General features: G+C 40.1%; 1 protein-coding gene across 1 annotated transcript in view; it reads left to right on the top strand.

Annotated features, from left to right (window-relative positions):
* ralgps1 (Ral GEF with PH domain and SH3 binding motif 1) overlaps positions 1-22948 on the top strand; it is a 148224-nt gene extending 125276 nt beyond the window's left edge. The window contains exons 11-21 of the mRNA XM_067393908.1: positions 2421-2514; positions 5927-5994; positions 11759-11885; positions 12375-12529; positions 12839-12887; positions 13073-13153; positions 13387-13492; positions 14664-14756; positions 15180-15285; positions 22635-22726; positions 22804-22948. Of these exons, the coding sequence (XP_067250009.1) occupies positions 2421-2514; positions 5927-5994; positions 11759-11885; positions 12375-12529; positions 12839-12887; positions 13073-13153; positions 13387-13492; positions 14664-14756; positions 15180-15285; positions 22635-22726; positions 22804-22833 (1001 nt within the window). The 3' untranslated portion in view covers positions 22834-22948. The remainder of the gene's footprint in view (positions 1-2420; positions 2515-5926; positions 5995-11758; positions 11886-12374; positions 12530-12838; positions 12888-13072; positions 13154-13386; positions 13493-14663; positions 14757-15179; positions 15286-22634; positions 22727-22803) is intronic.
* The last annotated feature ends 213 nt before the right edge of the window (positions 22949-23161 follow it).

The following is a 23161-nucleotide window of genomic DNA, read 5'->3' as shown; positions in this document are numbered from 1 at the left end:
TGCCCTGCCGTTTCCTTGGTAACCGCTGTACACAAAGCAGCTGTGCTTACAACAACGCATTCAAATAGCTCAATTTTTTTTTCCTCTCATAAAAAAGAACAATGGTTTTACTACAAATAAAACAAAAAAGGTTATTGTAGTTAACCGTGGTAACCACAAATTAACCATGGTTTTGCTACACTACAGTTTAAGGTATTTGTAGTAAAATTATTGTTATACAAATAGTAGCCTATCAAAAAAAAAAAAATCATAGTTAACACACTTTTAACCATGGTTAATTTTCATGTGTTCACAATAGTTTGCAATGCAAGCTATAGTTGCAATGTGTTATTTTGACAACTTTTTATAGCCTACATGCAAATAAAACTAGTGAATAATACAAATTTACAAAATAATCTCAGTTGGATATGTTTTATACAACTTAGTGTAACATTTAACAGAAAACTGCGTGCACGTGACGTCACATTGAGGTGGGGCAATTCGCTTTATAAGTCCATTTCATCTGATGCCTTTGAGTTTGATGCCTTTTAGTCTGAGGCCGTTTAGTTCGATGCCTAATTGAATAAGACCGGACACCTGATGTTGTTTTTCCTGAGACCTGAAGCCTTTCAGTCTGAAGCACGATGCCATTTTGTCCGATGACTGAAGCCTTTTAGTCTGAGGCATGACGCCTTTTCGTTGTCTGTCTGCGGTATGAGGAAGTCCTAATATGAACACAGCACTTGGGATTCGTTTTAAAAACGCCTTGTTTAATTGACTCACAGTCTACCTTTGAGAGACAACGGTGCACTTTCAGATTTAAAACTTTGCAGGATGTTTTCATTTACTTAGAACTATGTTACATACTACATGAAAGATAATTTTCAAAAATCCATAATAGGGGCACTTTAAAGTCCCTGTAAAGTCAATTCTGAGAATTCTTTCTAAACACTTTATAAATGTTACAAATGTATTCCTAAAACACATTACAAAGTGTGTGAATTGAGTAATGCTTAATTGTGAAGTTAGAGCGTTAGAACAGTTTTTCACCAAGTCTCTGCTCAGGATTTTTTGGGCGGAGCTAAAACGGGGGTCTAATGACGCACATCATCCCCCGAGCATAGCATAGCCCCTCCCCTAACACTATATAACTGTCGAGACGCACAGAGCGTGGCGCCGCCTCTACAGCGGTTCACTCGCTGTGTCTCGAGCCTATGGTCTCGAGTGTCATTACAGTCATACAGCCCTTTGTACATTTAGCTAGTAATGCCTTCGTCACGCAAATGCATATAACATGGTTGTTATAATATACAATACAGCTCGGTCTTCTTATTTCCTCCCGTCTCGCGGCACCGTCATTTGTCGACTCGACAACAGTCCGGCAGTAGGCTACGTGCCCACCAATGAGTGTAAGTTACAGAGTTTGCGTATGTTATAATTAGTATGTAGTCCACAGTAACTCTACTAAAATGTGCAACCCTCAAACGTGATTATTTTGTTTATATGCATCAGTATGTTTGACTCATTAGACAAGTAAGTTGAGACCGCAGCTCTCGCGAGTGGGTGTTGTTTCAGCGCCGACAGCGGACACGCCCCTAGCGTTTGAGAGCAAAGAGCGCTGCCTATTTTTTCGAGATTTTGATAACTTATTTCATTTACTTGCAGATTTTTTTAATCATTCAAATTTGGCTGGGTGGTTAATAACACATTTTTCTGTGGTGTGAAAAGCTCAAAACACATACTTTAAAATGACTTTACAGGGACTTTAAGTACCAAACCCGTAAGACTTTCATTCACTATTTTTCTGGACCTTGAATGTGGTAATTTCGTTCCTTTCTATGGGAGATAAAAAAAAAAACCTCTTGGATTTCATCAAAAAATGTCTTAATTTGTGTTCTGAAGATGAACAAAGGTCTTGCAGGTTTGGAACGACATGAGGGTGAGACAGAATTTTCATTTTTTGGTGAACTAACCCTTTAATGCTGTTCCTGCTACAAAACAAGTTTGGACTTGCTACTGCTAATAGATACACAAACATGCTGCTGTGAGCATGTAAGATATGCTGCTGCTGCATAAATAGACGTACATAAATCCTGTAGCAGATCTAGGCAGGTGGAGCTGGAGGTGGTGGAGGGTTTCAAAGGAACTCATATAGTGTGCTGCAGGACTAGCTAACAGCAAACAATAAACCAAGACTATTTAAATGTTGAGCAAGCAATCTCATTGACTACAGTATCAGCAGAGGCCAATCAGCAGATGCAGATTTCATGTAAAGGACATATCAGTCTGAGTTTAATGATTGAACAAGATATAAAAGAATAAAAAAAACAAAAAAAAATGTTTTAAAAGAGATAAAAAAGGAGAGTGAAAAATGATAAACCTGCACACAGTCTGGGTGCTGATGGGAGAGAAATTACATTTCACATTTCTTCACACCACAGATCATTTGGTCATGTTACCACATGTGCAGAAGTATTTGATGTCGGTGCGCTACATCGAGGAGCTTCAGAAGTTTGTGGAGGATGACAATTACACGTAAGTTACCTAAACACATTATAATGCTCAGTAGCCTTAGCTGAATTGATTGTTTTGGGTGATTTTTGCTTTGCGTTCTGCCCTGCAATTTATTGCATTTCATAAATGTTTATGCCAGCTTTCACTTTAAACTACTCACATCTGTAAGACCCCCGTAAATCAAGACCCCTCCCTTGTTTTAACACTTAATTTTACCCAGCTGCCTATAGTATTTATTAAAACATGTGCTGTCTGTGGACTTTATGTCTTCTTGGTTTGGCTGCATGGCCCAAAGGCCGACCAAACAGCTAATTTCCCGGCCACAGCTGCACCAGCTTGGCATGACTTTATGCTACAATATAATCCCTGTTTCCTTTACCTCAGGCTGCATAAACATGTGAATCCCATAATGTATTTTCCTAATACAGTCTTATATAATATGTTTTTTTGAAGATATTGTGTCATACACGTGGTGAGGCATGACAAAATAAATGTTATGAAATCAGAATTGTAAAAGTATGATTTTAGAAATGCTTCAATGTTACATGTTACACATGTTATGCATTATCCATACATGTGGCTTTCTGCCTCTACAAATACAAGCATAGCATTGATGTTTTCATCATCATTAAAAGAGTTTTCCCTGTTTTCTCCGGTAGCTCTCTTCGGACGTATTGTGTGGTCCTGTCTGTCTGTCTCCCACAAAGGGCAGGTGGTTTTATTGCGGTCAAATTTCTTGCCGTCTAGACACTTATAAACGCAACATCGGGAATTGCAAAACTCTGGATGCCCATATTTCCACTTTTTCCATGTGGATGTGTCAAAGTTACTTTCCAGTTAGGTGTTGACTATTGGCTCTTTCAAGTGGTGTGTCAAAGTTATTTATGTTAGGTATGATATTTTGTAGTTTGCATTTTGTTTATGGATAATTTAAAAATATTATGATTTTATCATTGACTTTCATAAAATTCATAAAATTAAAAATATATATATATATATGCCAACAGGGTTAAACGTGAACCTAAATTAAACTGATAGTTTGCCGCCAAGTGTTGTTTTGTAATTATTGACATTTATGTTTCCCATAAATAAAGTCTATATATGTATATAGATCATACAATAACTTAGGTTGAATAGTTGAGCTTTAAAATTTGTTTCACTACTTCTCATGTGTCACAAGGGATAAACTATGTTTTTAAATCCTTTTTATATCAAAATTATGATGTATAATTTTAATACTTGGATATAGTCGAGAAGGTTATGACCTATAAAATGTGAAAGGCCAATATCACCATTTCTGACCCGTGCTGGCAAAATGAGTTGGAATGAGCGAGGGGTAATTTTGAGCTACAGGCAAAACTAGTGAAAAATGTCAATTTTGGGTGAAATTTGAGTTTTTCAGAAAAATGAGTTCATTAAGCCCTATTTTAGTGATCCCAATGCTCCAAATAGCAATTACACAGCTAAAATTATCTTTATTTGTATGTTTCCTGAGAGGAGTACCTTTCCCTTGTCCGTGAAAAATGTTGTTTTCTCTGCTCTGACACTTCCCTGAGCACAGCATTCCAACTTTGTGAATATTCTTAGCGAATTCTCGATGGCATTAGTCTGAACCAATGAAATCTGAATTTTAAACTCATGCGGATGTAAACAAAACAATCTTACTCACGCTGACTGACACTTTCGAAGGGTGCGCACAAAGACGCCTCAGGCAGCATGTGATCCAGATATACACATATATATACAGAATTACAGTATATCAAAATATCTGTCTTGGCGAGAATTCACGCAAATAGGTCTTAATACGTTTAATACGTTAATACTTAATACTTAATACGTTTCATTAATGTTAATCAAACAACTGTGGTATCATGGGGAAAGAAAGTTGAATAAATATGTTTAGATATTTGGTTTTGACTTAGTTTGTGGTATTACCAGGGATTTTAAGGTATGGTTGTTGGTTATTTTGTGTCGGAACCTTCAGAAAACTTTAACTCGATTTTTCTCAAAACTGACTTTGCAGACTCAAACAGGTGTAGCTCATTCATTTTTTTTTTTCAACAAATCCTACATTATTTTGAAGGTTTTTTTAATAGAGATTGTGAAAAAGAAAAAAAAAAAATCATTTTGCCAGCACGGGGTACATTTTAAGGGTGAATACCGATATCTCAGATACTTTTCTAGCGTTTCACGTTGATTTTTATGTTAGATAGTAGTCTAATATAATATTTAGCATATCTATTAGTAATTAACGTTGGATTTTTTTTAAAAGGACAAAGAATATTTGTGACAAATGCAATATGTTTTATTTTAATATAATTTATGCAGGCAAATAAAAGACCAGACATCTGTATAATACTGTGATGAGTTTCTTGAGTTGTTTCCTTCTAGAAAAGAAGGATTATTTTGCCTTGGTGTAATTTACCTCACTAAATCATTTCTGGAGCCCCATTCTGACTGACGACAGTAATGAGTTAAAGCTGTTGGTCTGGTAAAGTTTTCAAACTCAACTGAATGAGAAAATGAAGAAAGACACATTTTTGGTGCAGTGACATAATCCACACGTCTTTTCCAAAAAAATTACTTGCCTGGCTTACTTCAGTATCAGATGAAACTTCTCAAGTGAAACTAGGCCATGCAGACACAAGTGTTTAAATCAGTCTGTACTATAATGAAGAGAAAGACATGAAGTCATGAAGATGTAATACCAAGGGAACCTTATTTCTGGTGTAAAGAAAGATGTTTTAAATTATTTGTCTTGAATCTTTATCTGGTTCTTGAATTTGAGCTGTTTTAAAATAGTGTGTCAAAGATCATAAAAATAATGTACTGTATTGTACAAAAAACAACTTTTTACCCAACAAAGTGCCTATTTATAAAAGTGTATTCATTGTACTATATTATTAAGTGCTTATATTTAGACATTCAGACAGTCACTGGGCTCCATGTTAAGTTGTCTCAGGCACACTGAGTCCTCTGACAACACCAAAGGATGCAGGGCCGCCAGAGGAGAATGGGTTTGGTGGTATAGATGGGACTGCAGTGTAATAGTTGTGTTTGTAAGGAATGACATCATCGTCTGGCAGTCTGTGGGGTTGGAAAACCTCAGCGATCCAGGGTCAGAGTCTTAAAATCATTAGCCTACACTTACAGCATGTCCTGCCATCTGGCACTGCTGTTACAGGGAGCTCTATGATTTTTTTAATCGTTCTTTACTAAAAAAACACTCATGTACTTTTGAAGGAATCAATTTTTCATCTCAGACCCAAAGTACCAGAAGTAACAGTACACATTCCCCTGTTATATTCAAAATATTTTGGGCAACATTATGGGGTGAAGCTCAGTGCAAATAGGATAATAACAGCAAATACTGATCTTTTCTAAAGGAATTATATTTTATTGACTATAACCCTCTCACAACCCTTTTGTACAGGCTATCATTGAAGATTGAACCTGGGAACAGCTCACCTCGGTTGGTATCCTCCAAAGAAGACCTTGGAGGTAAATTCTTTATGCCTTCATGCTTTCAGTTTACTTTTCTCAAAAACTCCTAATGGAAGTGGTTCAGTCTTTTTTTTCCAAGTTATGATTACCAGTCAAAAAATGGAGGATCATCAGTAATTCAGCTGAAGCATGTCAGCTGTACCTGACTGGAGATGTGTTGATATTCTGCACTATGTCTGGAAATCATTGTTGGTTAGAGGGATTCTGCAGATGTGTGTTTTGGAGCGACAATAAAAGAGTGAGACCCATGTAACCTAGCATTCTCAAGGTGTTGTAGATCAGCCCCACAGACGCTTGTTTAAAAAGAGTGACTTTTCTTCAATTCTTCCATGAGCTTATTCTTCTCAATTTGGCAGATAAAAACCACCTGCCATCTGTAGAGTCCCTCTGAAGGAGCCGTCTTTCTGGATCATGGTGGTCTTTGGTGGTCTCTGGATCAGATAGGCCTTTGTAGGTTAAAGTTAAATCTTGACTTAAAATGCATAAGCTTAAGCCTTTTTCTCTTTTTAGCCCTGCAACCGTGAGGTTTAAAAGCCATGGTGGTATTAAAGTCTACATAAACACGCAGAATATATAAACACAAAATGTGTTTAAAAACAAATTGAGTGAGTAAAATGTATCTTTGCCAGGGAAAGACACATTTTTATGGAAGAGGATTAGGGCCAAGCAATAATAAAAAAATAAAACCATCTCGAGATTAAAGTTGTTAAATTTCGAGAAAAAACTCGTTAAATTTCGAGAAAAACGTTGAAATAAAATGTTGAGAATAAACTCATTAAATTACGAGAAAAAACTTGTTAAATTTCGAGAAAAAAAGTCGAGATAAAATGTTGAGAATAAACTCGTTAAATTTCGAGAAAAAAGTCGAGATAAAATTTTGAGAATAAACTCATTGAATTACGAGAAAAAAACTCATTAAATTTCGAGATAAAATGTTGAGAATAAACTCGTTAAATTTCGATAAAAAAGTTGTTAAATTACAAGAACAAATGTGTTAAATTATGAGAAAAATGTCGTTAAATTTCGAGAAAAAAGTTGAGATAAAATGTTGAGAATAAAGTCATTAAATTACGAGAATAAAGTCGTTAAATTACAAGAACAAACTCGTTAAATTTCGAGAAAAAAGTCGAGATAAAATGTTGAGAATAAAGTCATTAAATTACGAGAATAAACTAATTAAATTACGAGGTGGTGGTATTAAACTCTACATAAACACGCAGAATATATAAACACAAAATGTGTTTAAAAACAAATTGGGTGAGTAAAATGTATCTTTGCCAGGGAAAGACACATTTTTATGGAAGAGGATTAGGGCCAAGCAATAATAAAAAAATAAAACCATCTCGAGATTAAAGTTGTTAAATTTCGAGAAAAAACTCGTTAAATTTCGAGAAAAAAAGTCGAGATAAAATGTTGAGAATAAACTCATTAAATTAAAAGAAAAAACTTGTTAAATTACGAGAACAAATTAGTTAAATTACGAGAATAAATTTGTTAATTAAATGATTTTATTCTCAACATTTTATCGTCTTTTTTCTCGAAATTTAATGGCATTTTTCTCATAATTTAACGAATTTGTTCTCGTAATTTAACGACTTTTTTCTCGTAATTTAATGACTTTATTCTCAACATTTTATCGACTTTTTTCTCGAAATTTAACGATTTTTTTTATCCGTAATTTAACAAATTCTCAACATTTTATCTCGACTTTTTTCTTGAAATTTAACAAGTTTTTTTCTCTTAATTTAATGGTTTTATTTTTTTATTATTGCTTGGCCCTAATCCTCTTCCGAACATTTTTATTACTTTTAAAACATATTATTTTTTTATTTCTGTAATTTGGTTAGCTTATGCACTAAATGAAAAATAAATAAATATTTTTTTAAAAAAGCCCACTAGTGCCCCAGTTCACATTATCAGGAATGACGTTATAATGTTTAACATGCATTGTGCGAGTATAGTTTTCACTTTCATGCAGAAATTTGAATCATGGATGAACTCTGGAGCAGTAGTGCATAGAAATAGGTTTTAATAGACTGGTCCTTGTATGTCCAGACAAGGAACTGAATTTAGTGAAGAGTTTGGATGAGATAATGGTGTATGTCAGTTCCTATCAAGAGAGGCTGAGCAGTTAGGATGTTTCCTATTTCTAACTACCAGATATTTGAGTGGGAAATCAAATTACATTGAGTATGTTATGGTTGTAACAGCTGTGGCAGAACTGGACAAACTCATTGAGACATCTAGAGATTGGATATGGAAAGAATATCTTTTTTTTTTTTTTCGCTCTCTCTCTCTATCTAAAATGTTTGTTTTGTCTCAAGTTGAATGATGGCATCATTGTTTTGTTTTTATTAACTAAGAGTTGTAAAAATCAAGGTAGGGGTGTCAAGTTTAATTAATTTTGATTATTCTACATAAACTCATTCACTCGTTCAACTTTTTTGTTACAGTATACAGCTTGAAAGTGTTTCTAAAACTAAGCATGCAATGTTTCCAAGATGCATTTTATACTAAAATGCATTATTTGAGATGTTTTATTTTAATTTTATATTATATTATATATTAAAGTTATTTTAATGAGTACATATCTGGTCAGTTAATTGAGGCATAGTGTGCAGTCAGTTGGTCATTATCACAAAATAGCCCCTGACAGGGTAATCGGGACCCAAACCCAATAAACTGAATGCATCATATACTAAAAATGTTAATATTTAAAAAATTAATTTGAGATTAGTTTTGATCTGATTATTTAGATAACTTTATTTAATTTTACATGCATTCAAACAACTAATGTCCCATTGAATAAAACATTGAAGTTGGATGAAAATAGAATGTTTTGAGGTTTAAGATAATTAAATCAATTTAAAGCATCTTGATCAATGTGTTTATTTTTTATTTTTTGTCACCGAACATTGCATTCTTTCTGTTAAATATGTAAATATCATTTGCTACATTTCACAGGGTTCCTGCTGGTATTATCGTCCATTACCACTCTTGAGAAGTCTCTGTGAACCAAATATTTTCCTGGCCTAGATATCTAGTGTTTGAAAGGCCTCTAATGACATAATCTCTACTGGCATCACTTAGCTAGTCACTTCCGATTGTTAGTTGGGAAGAAAGCCTGTTTTCATTTAGGTAAGGGCTCTTCTTACCCATTATGGGACCTATTAACCTACTATAAAAGACAGTAGGGAATTTCATGATTAACATAATACTCCTAATACTCAAAAGCCATTTACAACATTGCCACACATCCCCCTCTGGTTTGATTTTACTGTGGAAAAAAGCCTATAAACATGACTGCAGGGAACATTTTCACTGGCTGTCCACTTATTTTTGCTACTTTAGAGTGGCATTCTTGTTTACCAGGTTGGTAAAGCTGTGGCTGGTTTGAGAAACTGAGCCATCCTCTTTGACATGATGCCTAACTTTGCTGCAGTTAAACTATAGGACTGTTTTCGAATGGTTTAATCCTGTTAGCTTTCTGAGAGCCAGAGCTTTTCTTATTATCCACATGTGGCTTTAATAGGTGCCTAGTAAGCATTTTATGGTTGTTTGTTTTGAACAGAACAGGAATGGGCTTTACAAATGCAGCTTAAATCAATCTAGCAATCTATGCTTCAAAGTAGCTTCAATGTAACAGTTTTAACAAGCATCTTTAAGACCTTTATATGGAGGCAGTATGCGTGTTTGTGTACACACTCTGTGTGTGTGTGTGTGGTGTGTGTGTGGAGTGTTCAGGTATTCCCTATTTGTTATGAGGAAAAAAATGTCCCCCCACAAGGATAGTCTCACGTAGCCAGACCTTCAGACTGAGGTAGAACATCTTTCATTGGCCAGGGACCACCCAAGAGGATGTTTGACTGACATGTAACACAACCAATCACAGTTTGTTTTGTTCCGCGTCCGCTTTAAGGGCATAAAAATGTAAAGTCGATGTCCCTTCAATAACAGTCCAGCGTGCATCTAATTAATTCAAGAGCATTGTGCAAGTTTACTGCAACAATGGAGCCGCAAACTTAAAGGTGCCCTAGATTCAAAAATTGAATTTACCTCGGCATAGTTGAATAACAAGAGTTCAGTACATGGAAATGACATACAGTGAGTCTCAAACACCATTGTTTCCTCCTTCTTATGTAAATCTCATTTGTTTAAACGACCTCTGAAGAACAGGCGAATCTCAACATAACACCGACTGTTACGTAACAGTCGGGGTGTACACCCCAATATTTGCATATGCCAGCCCATGTTCAATGCATTACACAAGGGCAGAACGTCTGGATCTGTGTACAGCTGAATCAACAGACTAGGTAAGCAAGCAAGAACAACAGCGAAAAATGGCAGATGGAGCAATAATAACTGATATGATCCATGATATCATGATATTTTTAGTGATATTTGTAAATTGTCTTTCTAAATGTTTCGTTAGCATGTTGCTAATGCACTGTTAAATGTGGTTAAAGTTACCATCGTTTATTACTGTATTCACGGAGACAAGAAAGCCGTCGCTTTTTTCATTTTTTTTTTAACACTTGCAGTCTGTATAATTCATAAACACAACTTCATTCTTTATAAATCTCTCCAACAGTGTAGCATTAGCCGTTAGCCACGGAGCACAGCCTCAAACTCATTCATAAATATAAACATCCAAATAAATACTATACTCACAGGAATCGATACATGCATGATGAACACTTTGTAAAGATCCATTTTGAGGGTTATATTAGATGTGTGAACTTTGTGTTTGCTGTTTAAGGCAGTTAACACCGCGGGGGCGGGGGAGCGGGAGATTTAAAGGGGCCGCACGCTTAATCGGTGCATATGTAATAATGGCTCAAAATAGGCAGTTAAAAAAATGAGTAAAAAAGCTGAAACTTCACAGACACATTCAGGGGACACCTTAGACTTATATTACATTTCAAAAGGCACCTCTAGGGCACTTTTAACATACTTTTTAAAACACAGTGTTTGATCCTGATAAGTGCTAATTGTCACAGTTGTAAACACAAAGGCTTTCTTCTTCCACAAGGGGGTTTGGCGTCATGGCATTTGTTTCCAGACGGACTGTTAAAGGGTTAGTTCACCCAAAAATGTTTTTGAAAATTTTGTCATTAATTACTCACCCTCATGTCATTTCACATCCGTAAGACCTTCATTCATCTTCAGAACACAAATTAAGATATTTTTGATAAAGTTCGGTGGCTCAGTGAGGCCTCTATTGCCAGCATGATAATGAACACTTTCAGATGCCCAGAAAGCTACTACATATTTCAAACAGCTAAGACATATTTAAAACAGTTCATGTGACTACATCCGAAACTTTACAAATCTTTTGTTTCAAATCAGTGGTTCGGAGCGTGTATCAAACTGCCAAAGTCACGTGATTTCAGTAAACTAGGCTTTGTTCGCTTTTTTTGGCACACAAAAAGTATTCTCGTCGCTTCATAACATTAAGGTTGAACCACTGTAGTCACTGTAGAAGCTGAGACTAACACAAGGATGGCAATACCAGAAATCTTTTATCTTGTGATTACATTTTGGTCCCCATGAGGAAAACAGCTTAAAAATCACACTATATTATGTTTTTTGAAAATGTAGAAAGTTTTCTGTGATAGGTAGGTTTAGGAGTAGGATTAGGGTCAGGGTCAGGGGAAATAATATACAGATTGTCCAGTATAAAAATAATTATGCCTATGGAAAGTCTCTATAAAACATGAAAACCCAATGTGTGTGCGTATGCATGCTTGTGTGTGTACAGGACCCTCAGAAGTGTCCATGTCAGTGAGGTATAACCGACGGCCGACCTGTCCTGATACATCAGTGGTTGCCCACCTCCCAACGCCACCCCCTGCTCGACACAGAAAGAGCCACAGTCTGGGGAATAAGTAAGTATCACAGTACATTATAAGAAAAGGTCACCAATCACAACACAAGAAGTAAAATTGAAACTCAATTATTTAAATATATTTGTAATTACACATGTTTTATTGTATTAGTGTTTTTAATTATGTTAACTTAATATCAAATAACACACTTAAAATTATAAAGTACTTTGCATGTGTTTTAGTACATTAGTCAAGTGTACTTCTTTAAAGAATTACAAAAGAGTACAACAATGATTTAAAAGTACTTTAAAGTAAAACTTTTAAATTGATATTTTTACAAAGTGCACTTTTTAAAGGTATTAAGAAACACAGTCATAAAAGTGTACTCTCTTCAAGTACACTTAAGTGACCATTTATTTCATTAGTATTTGGCCTATATTATCTGCAAGTACACATTCAGTGCAACTATTGCACAACTTTTTTACAAGGGAACGCATTTATTAATCTGACTGCCTCTCTCTGTGTTTCACTTCACTCGTCTCGTCACAGTATGATGTGCCAGTTTGGTGTAGTGGAGAGTAAAAGTGCGACATTCCCTGCAAAAGAAAAGGCTCGACACCTACTGGATGACAGCTTCTTAGAGTCTCACAGTCCTGTCAGAAACCACACGCATGATTCAGTATTTACCAACGGCATCTCACTGGGTACTGCAGTTTATTCCTATTGTACACAATCTTAGTCTCTGTCCCACTAACACAGAATTAGTGCGAGGATTTCCGTGTCCTAATTTAAGATTGTTCTAACACAACCACAATCAAATATTACTGCTGAGACTGTCTTTCAATTTTCAACACTAGATGGGAGTAGTGTTCAAGATTTTGTGCAGTGGTTTATTGCCTTTTGCAAACTCAACATTAATTTATTTCTAGACTTGTCACCTTTCATTCATTTATTTTAAGAAAAAAAAAAAAAAGATAGTAATTGACCTTCATCTTTTCTTTGTCCCTCTGCAGGCAGTAGAGAGAGCTCTTTTAGTGATGAATTATCAAATACTGTTGAGAGGTAAGGTGTTGTTTTTCTGCTTTTTGGTGTGTGTGTGTGCGTGTGTGCGTTTGTGTGTATGTGTGTATTTTGTCCTTTTTCTTTCTTAAAGAACACCACACAGAATGACAGCTGTCAACATGTTTGTTATTTATATGTGACTATTTCCTTTATACATATAAATGAATCCTGCTGATCACTTTCAGAGGCCGTATGTATGCAACACTTGGTCCAAACTGGCGAGTCCCAATCTGTAACTCTCCTAGAAGCAGAAGTTATATTTATAGGTAGGAAACCTAATAGTTGTTATTTGTGTGTCCATACAGCACATAACTCAATTATTTATTTATTTTTAATATATATTCAAATAGAATGTGTCTTTCTTGTGTACAACTACCTTTGTTTTCCAATTGATTTGCATATCCTCATCACATACTTCAGTTGTTCTGCTGTGGTATGTGTTGATCTTTATGTTTTAGCGTAACATGAGATAAATCTGATCCTCTTACTTCCTCATCAGCACCCCAGGGTCCGTATCCAGCTATGAATGCAGTTCTCTGAGCAGCATAACCATTGAAGGGCCCCTGCGGAGAAAGACACTGATGAAGGAGGGTAAAAAACCAACTGTAAGTATGCAGTCAAATTTATCTGTAAAATTTCAAACGTTAAATATGGCCAGGTATTTTTATCCCATACTCCAATTATAACCATTAAGTTAACATGGTTGAATCTATTAGATTAGACATGACTTTGATTTATTTATACATCACTCATTTGTGTAAAGGTATGTTTATTGTCAGATAAAATATGAAATTGTAGAATTCATCATAATGTGTTTTTACCCTCTACTAATGAGAATTTTGGAGATCCTTATCTACCTTAACCTTGTCAAACTCTGTAACATGCACATTACTATGACAGTTGGTTAGCTGGCATATTTCTTTTGTGTGTGTGTGTGTGTGTGTGTGTGTGTGTGTGTGTGTGTGTGTGTGTGTGTGTGTGTGTGTGTGTGTGTGTGTGTGTGTGTGTGTGTGTGTGTGTGTGTGTGTGCGTGTGTGTGTGTGTGCGTGGGTGGGTAAGGTGTTGCCCAAATGTCTTTTATTTTTGAACGGAATGTTCTGTCAACACTGAATAAACCTGATTGAATCCTGATTACAGTAAATACTTTAAAACCTTGTTGAAGATAATGTAAAAGGTTATTTCACACTGGTACATCTACTTTTACCATATATCTTTAGGTAGACTATCCAGTCATTTGTCTGATTTTGTGTTCAAGTGCACAACTTAGTACTTTGATTCAGCAAGGATGCATTAAATTGATCAAAAGTGACAGTAAAGACTTTTACCTTGTAAATGCTGTTCTTTTGAATGTTCTATTCATCAAAGAATTCTGAGAAAAAAAAAAAAAAAAGTATCACGGTGTCCACAAGAATATTGTTTTCAACATTGATAATAATAAATGTATCTTGAGCACCAAATCAGCAAATCAGAATGATTTCTGAAGGATCATGTGACACTGAGGACTGGACTAATAATGCTGAAAATTTAGCTTTGCCATCACAGGACTAAATTACAATTTAAAATACATTAAAATAGAAAAGTAATTGTAAAATGTGAATTTTTTTATTTTTTTATAATATTACAAAGGGCCCCATAATGTTTCAAAGGGACTGCATTGGATATTAGTAAATTAATGGATATACTGTCAATAAAATAGCCATGTCTGTTAGAGTTATTAGAGAAGAGCACTTATTCTGTCTCTTAAGTTGATTTGCACTCTCGTTTTCCTTACGCCAGCTCTCATCCTGGAAGCGTTACTGGATTGTCCTATCCGGCTCCATTCTCATCTATTTTGGTTCTAAAGCTCTAAGAGCAAATGAGCGAAGACATGTAAGTGATGAATTATTCCCTCAATTCAGTGAGAAAACAAAGAGCTTTATTTATGACGTGGCATCTAAGCCATTATTTAGACTTTACATTGTCAAATAATTAATATGCATCCTATTATTTTGACCAATTTAATTTTTTTGACCAAACTGACTTAATTAATTTGGGGAGGGACTGTTTGACCCGACCAATGGTAGATGAATGTGTGCAGTGTACATTGTTAAACAAAATGTCAAAGTATCATCAAGTTATGTTTACCACAGGCTTTATTTTACTCATAAATCGAAAAACCCCATTATAAAACCCTATAGGAGAATCTCAAAGGAACCAGCGGGTTCTTTTGTCATACAGGCAGCACTCTATCAAGTTTACATTAAAATAAATTTCTTATCTTGTGCTCTTTGTAATTGCGGCATTTTTCTTAAGTACAAATCCAGGCCATGTAAAAAGATCACGCTGACAGGTTGGATTGTGGTGCTGCCAGAAAACCCAGAACATCCAAATATTTTCCAGCTCACTGATCCTGAAAGAGGTACTGTTATTCTTTTAGTCATGAATGAACATTTAATACTTGTGAATCAAAATATAACGTTTCATGCTGTGAAACTTATTACACAAACTAGTTAACTGTATTTATAGCTATTTTTTTATTAATTTGCTTCATACTACATGCAAATGTTAGTCGAAATGTGGTTAAGTGCTTTTGTACTTTATACTTTTTCATGAAGTTCCATTAATGTTTAGACATGATGATTATGAAGGCCATCAAAATAATTTAAACATTGTTCATTTAAATTTCATATTCATTCATTCATTGAATCTTTTAAACATTCTTACATTAGTTTAAGTGAGTTTAAATCAACTGAGCTTGTGTATCTACGCAGCTTCAGCTGTTTTCTCATTGAGATAATTGATTGCTGTAATGAAGAGCTTCTCTGAAGCATATAGACAATAGACTCGACTTTCTTGTGATGTTTCACAATCAGAAAACCTTTGTGTTGTTTTGGGATTAAAGGGTTAGTACGCCCAAAAAAGAATGTTATGTCCTTAATGACTCATGTTGTTCCACACCCGTAAGACCTTTGTTTGTCTTCGGAACACAAATTAGGATATTTTTGAACAAAGGTCTTATGTGTTTGGGATGACATGAGGGTAAGTAATGACAAATTTCATTTTTGGGTGAACTAATAACCCTTTATTTGTCATCAAGTGTGAGTGCTGAAATGTTATGCCACTCCACCATTGAAGGTGTGAATTGCTGTAAAAACCTTTTGGAGTACTTGAACTTGTTGGATTGCATTGTATGCAGCAGAGAGGTGACAGATCTCCTTTAATTCCTCATTGTTGGTAGGTTCAGGAATTAAAGAAAACTGGAATATCCTCTAAAGGTGATCCTGACTTTCAACAAAATGAGCATGATTTTTTATCAGCTGTTTTGTCACTGAACTCTTTGCTGTTTAAACAAAGAGTAAAATGTTCTGATTAAGTTTGTGCCAAGCAACATCTCTAACTTCTTAAAATCCCTATAAACCTTGACCGGATAGACAATAGGAAGGAAACTCTTTTAAAAAATTTAAATACGAGTCAAACATGGAATAGTTTAGCCTTTTATAGCTTTTAAAAACATACTTTACATTTTTTAGTAACAATTAGGGATGTCAAGATACTAAAAATCTAGTAGTCTGCACCTATACCACCAAAAGTGCACAATACTCGATACCAAAAAATAAAGATACAAATAAAACAATGCTATATATTTTTTCAGGTAACGTTAGGTCTACTAGTAAGTAAAAGTGCCACAGAAATTGAATAATCAAATATAAAATAACTCTGCATAGTCATAACTGTATATATTAAATATAGATTAATCCTTATTAAAGCTTTTCTTTTGTTGTTTGATTATTATATATAATACAAACAGCCAATAGTAGACAGTAGCATGTTTTAAAGGCTGATGTTACTAAGACCTAATGGACGGAGACAAAACGTGCCATTACACGTTCCCATAACCAACGCGAATATACGCCAAGACGGGCATTTTGACATAACTGTGTTTCCCTTTCGATACTTCACTCGTACTGCGTATGGGGAAAGGTCTCCCTTTTTCCCCGCTGCTGAAGCCTTTTTCAATAACGCAGTGTAACTGCACCGTCATTGGTTCACTCATAGACAAGTTGTTGAACCAATGACGGCGCGGCATAGCTGCGCGGCCTATGGCGACAAAGCGCGCGAATATTCCCGCCGAAATGGGCGGGGTTAAGGGCTATATAAGCAGGCGTTTCGCCATAGGATTTCAGTGTTTTCTCCTTCAGCGACGACCTCATCATCTCCTCGCTGATCTCCGCCTGAAGCCGAGAAGCTCGCCGCCTTCCTGACTGCTCTCGCCGCCGTCTGAAGAGGCTCCCGCAGCGGTCTCGCCTGGACTCGCCGGACTGAGGACAGCGTCGGCGCCCTCTCCGACTGCAGCGTCAGCGCCGTCGCCGCCTCCCGCTTCCCGCTCCCGGCCGCTTCCTGTGTGTCCCCTGCCGCCATCCGGCGCGCCGTCTTGAGAGCTTCACCGCGGCTTAACGCCGCTCTAAAAGAGCGTATTTCAGCGGTTTTCACCGCTTCTAGAGCTTCCGTGGCCCTCGCCGCTCTAAAAGAGCCACCCAAGTGCCGTTTTCACAGCAACGGCGTCTTCTCAGATGCCCCGCCACTCGTGTGGCACGTGCAGGGCCCCCCTGCACGACGGTGATGGTCACAGCGAGTGCGTCGCTTGCCTGGGCAAGCCCCATGCAGACGGCGCGCTCGCTGGGGACTCATGCCCGCACTGCGAGTGCATGAGTCTCAGTTCCCTGCGCTCGCGGGTCGCCTTCTTCACAGAGGGTGATCTCGCCGCTCGCGCCCTCCCGTCTCCTTCCTCCCGCGAGCCGGCTAGGAAGAGACAGCGGGGCAGAGCGACCCAGCGCCAGGAGATAGGCGAGCTCACGCCGGCCCAGCTCCCGCGTGCCTCGCCCTCTCCTCCGAGGGAACCCTCTCCCGTCCTGTTCTCTCGGCCTGAGCAGCGTCCCTCTGCGGAAGCGAGTGACCTCGTCTCATTCGGTGGAACAGACGACGAGCAGGACGACTCCATGTCTCTTGCGGCTTCCGAAGCAGAAGTGTGGGCTGGCGAATCGGACGATCCCGCCCCCCCGCCTCCCTTGGAGCCCATTGAACATGGCCAGGGCATGGATGCCGAGCTTTTCCGCATCCTATCCAGAGCCGTAGAAGAGCTGGACCTCGACTGGGCCCCACCTGAGGAGCCGTCGCACAGTCGCCTTGACGAGTGGTTCCTGCCTGGCCGCCGCCAAGCCCCTCGCCAGCGAGCAGCGCCCTTTTTTCCCGAGGTCCACGAGGAGCTGACGAAGTCGTGGCGCGCTCCATACTCCGCCCGCCTTCATACCACGCACCGCTCCGCCCTCACTGCCGTCGACGGCGCCGAGGAAAAGGGATACGAGCACCTGCCACCCCTTGACGAAGCAGTGGCTGCTCACCTCTGCCCTCCCGCGGCTGTGGGATGGGAAGCTAAGAGGTCACTCCCTTCCAAGCCCTGCCGGACTACTTCCACCTTAGCTGGTCGAGCTTACACTTCGGCAAGACAGGCCGCTTCTGCGCTACACTCCATGGCCATATTCCAAGTCTTCCAGGCCAAACTCCTCCGCTCTCTGGACGAGTCTGGGATTGACGCGCCGGCTTTCAAGGACCTTCGCAGCGCTACTGACCTTGCCCTGCGAGCCACGAAGGCTACGGCTCAGGCCATCGGCCGTTCCATGGCCAGCCTGGTAGTGTTGGAGCGCCACCTGTGGCTTAACTTGACGGAGATCAAGGACAATGACAAGACGGCCTTCTTAGACGCCCCGGTCTCTCCCTCTGGTCTCTTCGGCCCTGCAGTGGATGGCTTCACTGAACGCTTCACAGCGGCACAGAAATCGTCTCAGGCCATGAGACATTTCCTGCCCAAGCGCTCCAGCTCTGCTTCCAGCCGCCCCAGGACTGCGTCGGCTCAGCAGCACAAGCCCGCTCCACCTGCAGCACCGCAGTCAGCGCCACCTAAGGAGCAACGCCAGCGCTCGCGCTCTGCCAAGCGCCATCCCTTCCCGAGACGCCAGGGACCCCGGCCCAAGATTGTGCTGGACCCGGTGCCTCCGAAGTCATCCTGATCTGCCAGGAAGGAAGAGGATGGGGAATCGTCCCGTCGCGACCGGACCACCCCAAAAGCTCCCACGAACATTTTCCCCTCCGCCTCGTTTAAATCCGGGCGTGGGAAACATGTTTCAAGTGACAACTGGGCCCACAACTGTTGCGCCCACTCCATACGCCGTTTTCACGGCAAACAAATTTTTATATCATCTAAAAGAGAGCAAATTTCCTCTTCCGCTACTCTCGGTGTACAACCCCCTCAGCGGCGGTCTGTCACACGATATCATTCAACCCCTTGCCACTCGGGCCGAGGCTTGGCAGGCCATCCCCGATGTGTCAGATTGGGTCATGGGGATCGTAACTCAGGGTTACTCGCTCCAGTTTGCACGCCGCCCCCCTCGCTTCGGCGGGGTGCTTCAAACTTTGGTCAATCCGGACGACGCCCATGTCCTCCGAGCCGAAGTCATGACGTTGCTAAGAAAAGGAGCTGTGGAAATAGTTCCCCCCGCGGAAAGCGAGTCAGGCTTCTACAGCCGCTATTTTCTGGTCCCCAAGAAAGATGGTGGTCTCAGACCCATCCTGGATCTCAGACTTTTGAATCATTCCCTCATGAGACGGAAGTTCAAAATGCTGACACTGAAACAGATCCTTGCGCACATCTAGCAGTGATGAAGGCCCTTCAGTTCTTTCAGGCTCATTTGACAGGGCGTCACATTCTAGTCCAATCGGACAGTATGACAGTGGTGTCATATTTAAACCACCAGGGCGGTCTCTCGTCCAGCCGCTTATGCGCTCTGGCGAAACGTCTACTGGAATGGGCTCTTCCGAGGCTTCAGTCGCTCAGAGCGACTCATGTTCCTGGCAGGAACAATCTGGGTGCAGATATGCTGTCACGGAGCAACGTCCCCTCCGACGAGTGGACGCTCCATCCCCAGGTTGTCCTCAGGATTTGGGAGCTCTTCGGGAAGGCAAAGATAGACCTCTTCGCCTCAGAAGACAACTCTCATTGCCCAACATTTTTCTCGAAGGAGGTCGACGCTCTGGCCCATTCATGGCCCAGCACGCTCCTTTACGCTTTTCCTCCGATCGCCCTGATCCCTCAGGTCATCAGGCGCATCAGAGAAGACCAACACAGAGTCCTTCTAGTGGCCCCGCTCTGGAGGAACCAGATTTGGTCCTCGGAGCTGTTCAAGCTCTCTCTGAGAGCCCCGTGGCCGATCCCCCTGAGACGGGACCTCCTCTCTCAGGCGAACAGGGCAATCTGGCACCCACAGCCGGAGCTCTGGGCTCTGCACCTCTGGTCCCTCGATGGGAGCCTACTAACCTCCCCAGGGACGTCCTAAATACCATTTCTCAGGCTAGAGCGCCGTCCACGAGACGCCTCTACGACCAGAAATGGTCGGTCTTTGCTGACTGGTGTTCGTCACGCAACATAGACCCAATGGAGAGTGACGTATCTTCTATACTGTCTTTCCTCCAAGAACGCTTGGAAATGGGGCGCACCCCTTCCACGCTCAAGGTTTACGTAGCAGCCATTGCAGCGTTCCATGCTCCTATTGCTGGCCAATCAGTGGGACGAAACGGACTTGTCATCCGTTTCCTGAGGGGCGCTAGGCGATTGAATCCTCCTCGCCCCCTCACCGTTCCCTCCTGGGACCTGTCTTTGGTCCTCAGGGCCTTAAAAGGAGCCCCATTTGAACCAATGGGCTCAGTCGACCTCAGGCCATTGACGCTAAAAACCGCCTTGCTGTTAGCACTGGCCTCGGTTAAGCGTGTTGGCGATTTGCAGGCCCTCTCTGTGAGCCCTGCATGCCTCGAATTCGGGCCTGGAGACTCTAAGGTCGTTCTGAAACCCAGGCATGGCTACGTCCCTAAGGTGCTCTCAACGCCGTTTAGAGCTCAGGTCATCTCGCTCTCTGCTCTGCCCCCTTCAACGGAAGAGCAAGGGCTGGAGTTACTCTGCCCTGTCAGGGCATTGAGGACCTACATAGAGCGATCGTAGTCTTTCAGACAGTCAGATCAGCTCTTTGTCTGTTTTGGAGGCCGCACCAAAGGATCTCCGGTCTCAAAACAGCGCATTTCTCGTTGGATAGTGGACGCTATTACGCTGTGCTACTCCTCACTGGGAGCCAAATGTGCTAAATGTGCAAATGTGCCAAATGTCCATAGGAGTCAGAGCCCACTCCACTAGAGGGATGGCCTCCTCATGGGCTTGGTCCAACGGAGTTTCCATCCAAGACATCTGTGTGGCGGCCGGCTGGTCTTCGCCGTCCACCTTTGTCAGGTTTTACCATCTCGATGTCCCGACCTTACAGGCTCGAGTCCTTTCAGTGTGATTAGCGGCCTCAGATGAGCTCCGCCTCACACTATCATGGAAATAAATTTCCTCTAAGTGTAACGCAAGGGTTCGGTAAGGGCTTGCCCTCTCGCTTGTCTTTTTGGCCCCCTCTCAGGTGTCCAAACTTCAAGCTATATCGTTCCCAGCCGTGGCACGGCCTGGTTGAATTCGTTCCCTATACGCAGTACGAGTGAAGTATCGAAAGGGAACGTACTCGGTTACTAACGTAACCTCGGTTCCCTGAGATACGGAACGAGTACTGCGATACTTGCCGTGCCACGAGGCTGCGGCTCAGGGTCGTCGCTTCAGTCGAATGACACTGAAATCCTATGGCGAAACGCCTGCTTATATAGCCCTTAACCCCGCCCATTTCGGCGGGAATATTCGCGCGCTTTGTCGCCATAGGCCGCGCAGCTATGCCGCGCCGTCATTGGTTCAACAACTTGTCTATGAGTGAACCAATGACGGTGCAATTACACTGCGTTATTGAAAAAGGCTTCAGCAGCGGGGAAAAAAGGGAGACCTTTCCCCATACGCAGTACTCGTTCCGTATCTCAGGGAACCGAGGTTACGTTAGTAACCGAGTACGGTGTATTTGAACGTTTATGTGTAATAAACCGCGAAAATCTCACACTCGCGAGAGGCGGCTTTGGTTGAGAGCGCACTGACTGAAGACTGTCTCTCAGAGAGCGTGTGCAGTTGTTTCTCCCTATAGGACATATACCTTACATTTTACCGTAATATTCTTGCCTACCTGTGTCAAAAAAGTGAAGTAATTGGAATATTTCCATTCTGCAAAACAACCACTCGCTTATTGATTTAAGCAGAAGTGTTGAACTAATTTACAATATGTAACGCAAGTACATTATAGGTAACTGTAATTAAATTACCTAAAAATGAACAGTAATCCCTTATTTTACTTTTTCAGTGGATAAGTAATTTAATTACAGTAACGTGTTACGCATTACACCCAACACTGGACCCAGTTCTAGAACTATTATAGATTCGCCATCATGTTTAACAGTTTAGCAGCAGACTCAGCTGTTTTTAGTTCCAGATCTTAGATCTTGCTGAACTTCGAAGGAGTTTTGCATATTATGGCTCATGTTGTCTGTTCTTAGTCTCTACTTTGTCTTCTTGTATTAGCCTGAATGCGAATTGTGAATGTCCTTGTGTTACAGTATATACAGTCATTCACAGCTTTGGGGAGGAAAATTGCACAGCAATCACACACAGAATATACATAAAAGTTATCAGATGTCATTGCTACATACTTTTTATTCATGAAATGACTTTTTGGCTCTGTAAATGGCAGATTTGCAATTTCACACAGCTTCATTTGAATAAATTCCTGAAAGTTAATTTGTTTTAATCTGTGGGTTTAGGTAATGTTTACAAGTTCCAGACTGGATCACGTTTCTCTGCGATTATCTGGCATAGACATCTAGCCGAGGCTTGCAGGAGTACAAGACCGCAGGTAAGTGTGTTCTCATAAAAATGTAATTAACAAACAAATCAAGGTATATCATAGGAATATCACATTGTTTTCTGCAGATACCAGCAAACCTCATGTCCTTCGAATAGCTGCTTTTTGGGAAGGGGAAAACAAATGAGGGGAACAAACCTAATGAAGAAAGACATGGCAGAGGAGTTTGTACGAAGGGCATGTTAAGGCTGAAGGACCTAACCTAAGTTGGAAATGTGGCAGCTGTATCTGTTGAAAAAGTCCAAAATTCATTGAAACATTATAGACGCAGCTGTATCGAAATGATGATTTTGTGTCTTGAGTTTAGCTGTAATGCTTTACAATAAGATTCGGCAACACTTTATTTTACAGTATCCTTGTTACATGTAATTACTATAGTAATAACTATAAAAAAATGCATAATTATATGCAACTAACCCTTAACCA

This window comes from Chanodichthys erythropterus, chromosome 9 (assembly GCF_024489055.1).
Source record: "Chanodichthys erythropterus isolate Z2021 chromosome 9, ASM2448905v1, whole genome shotgun sequence".
NCBI lineage: Eukaryota > Metazoa > Chordata > Actinopteri > Cypriniformes > Xenocyprididae > Chanodichthys > Chanodichthys erythropterus.
This window is presented reverse-complemented; position numbering and strand designations above follow the sequence as displayed.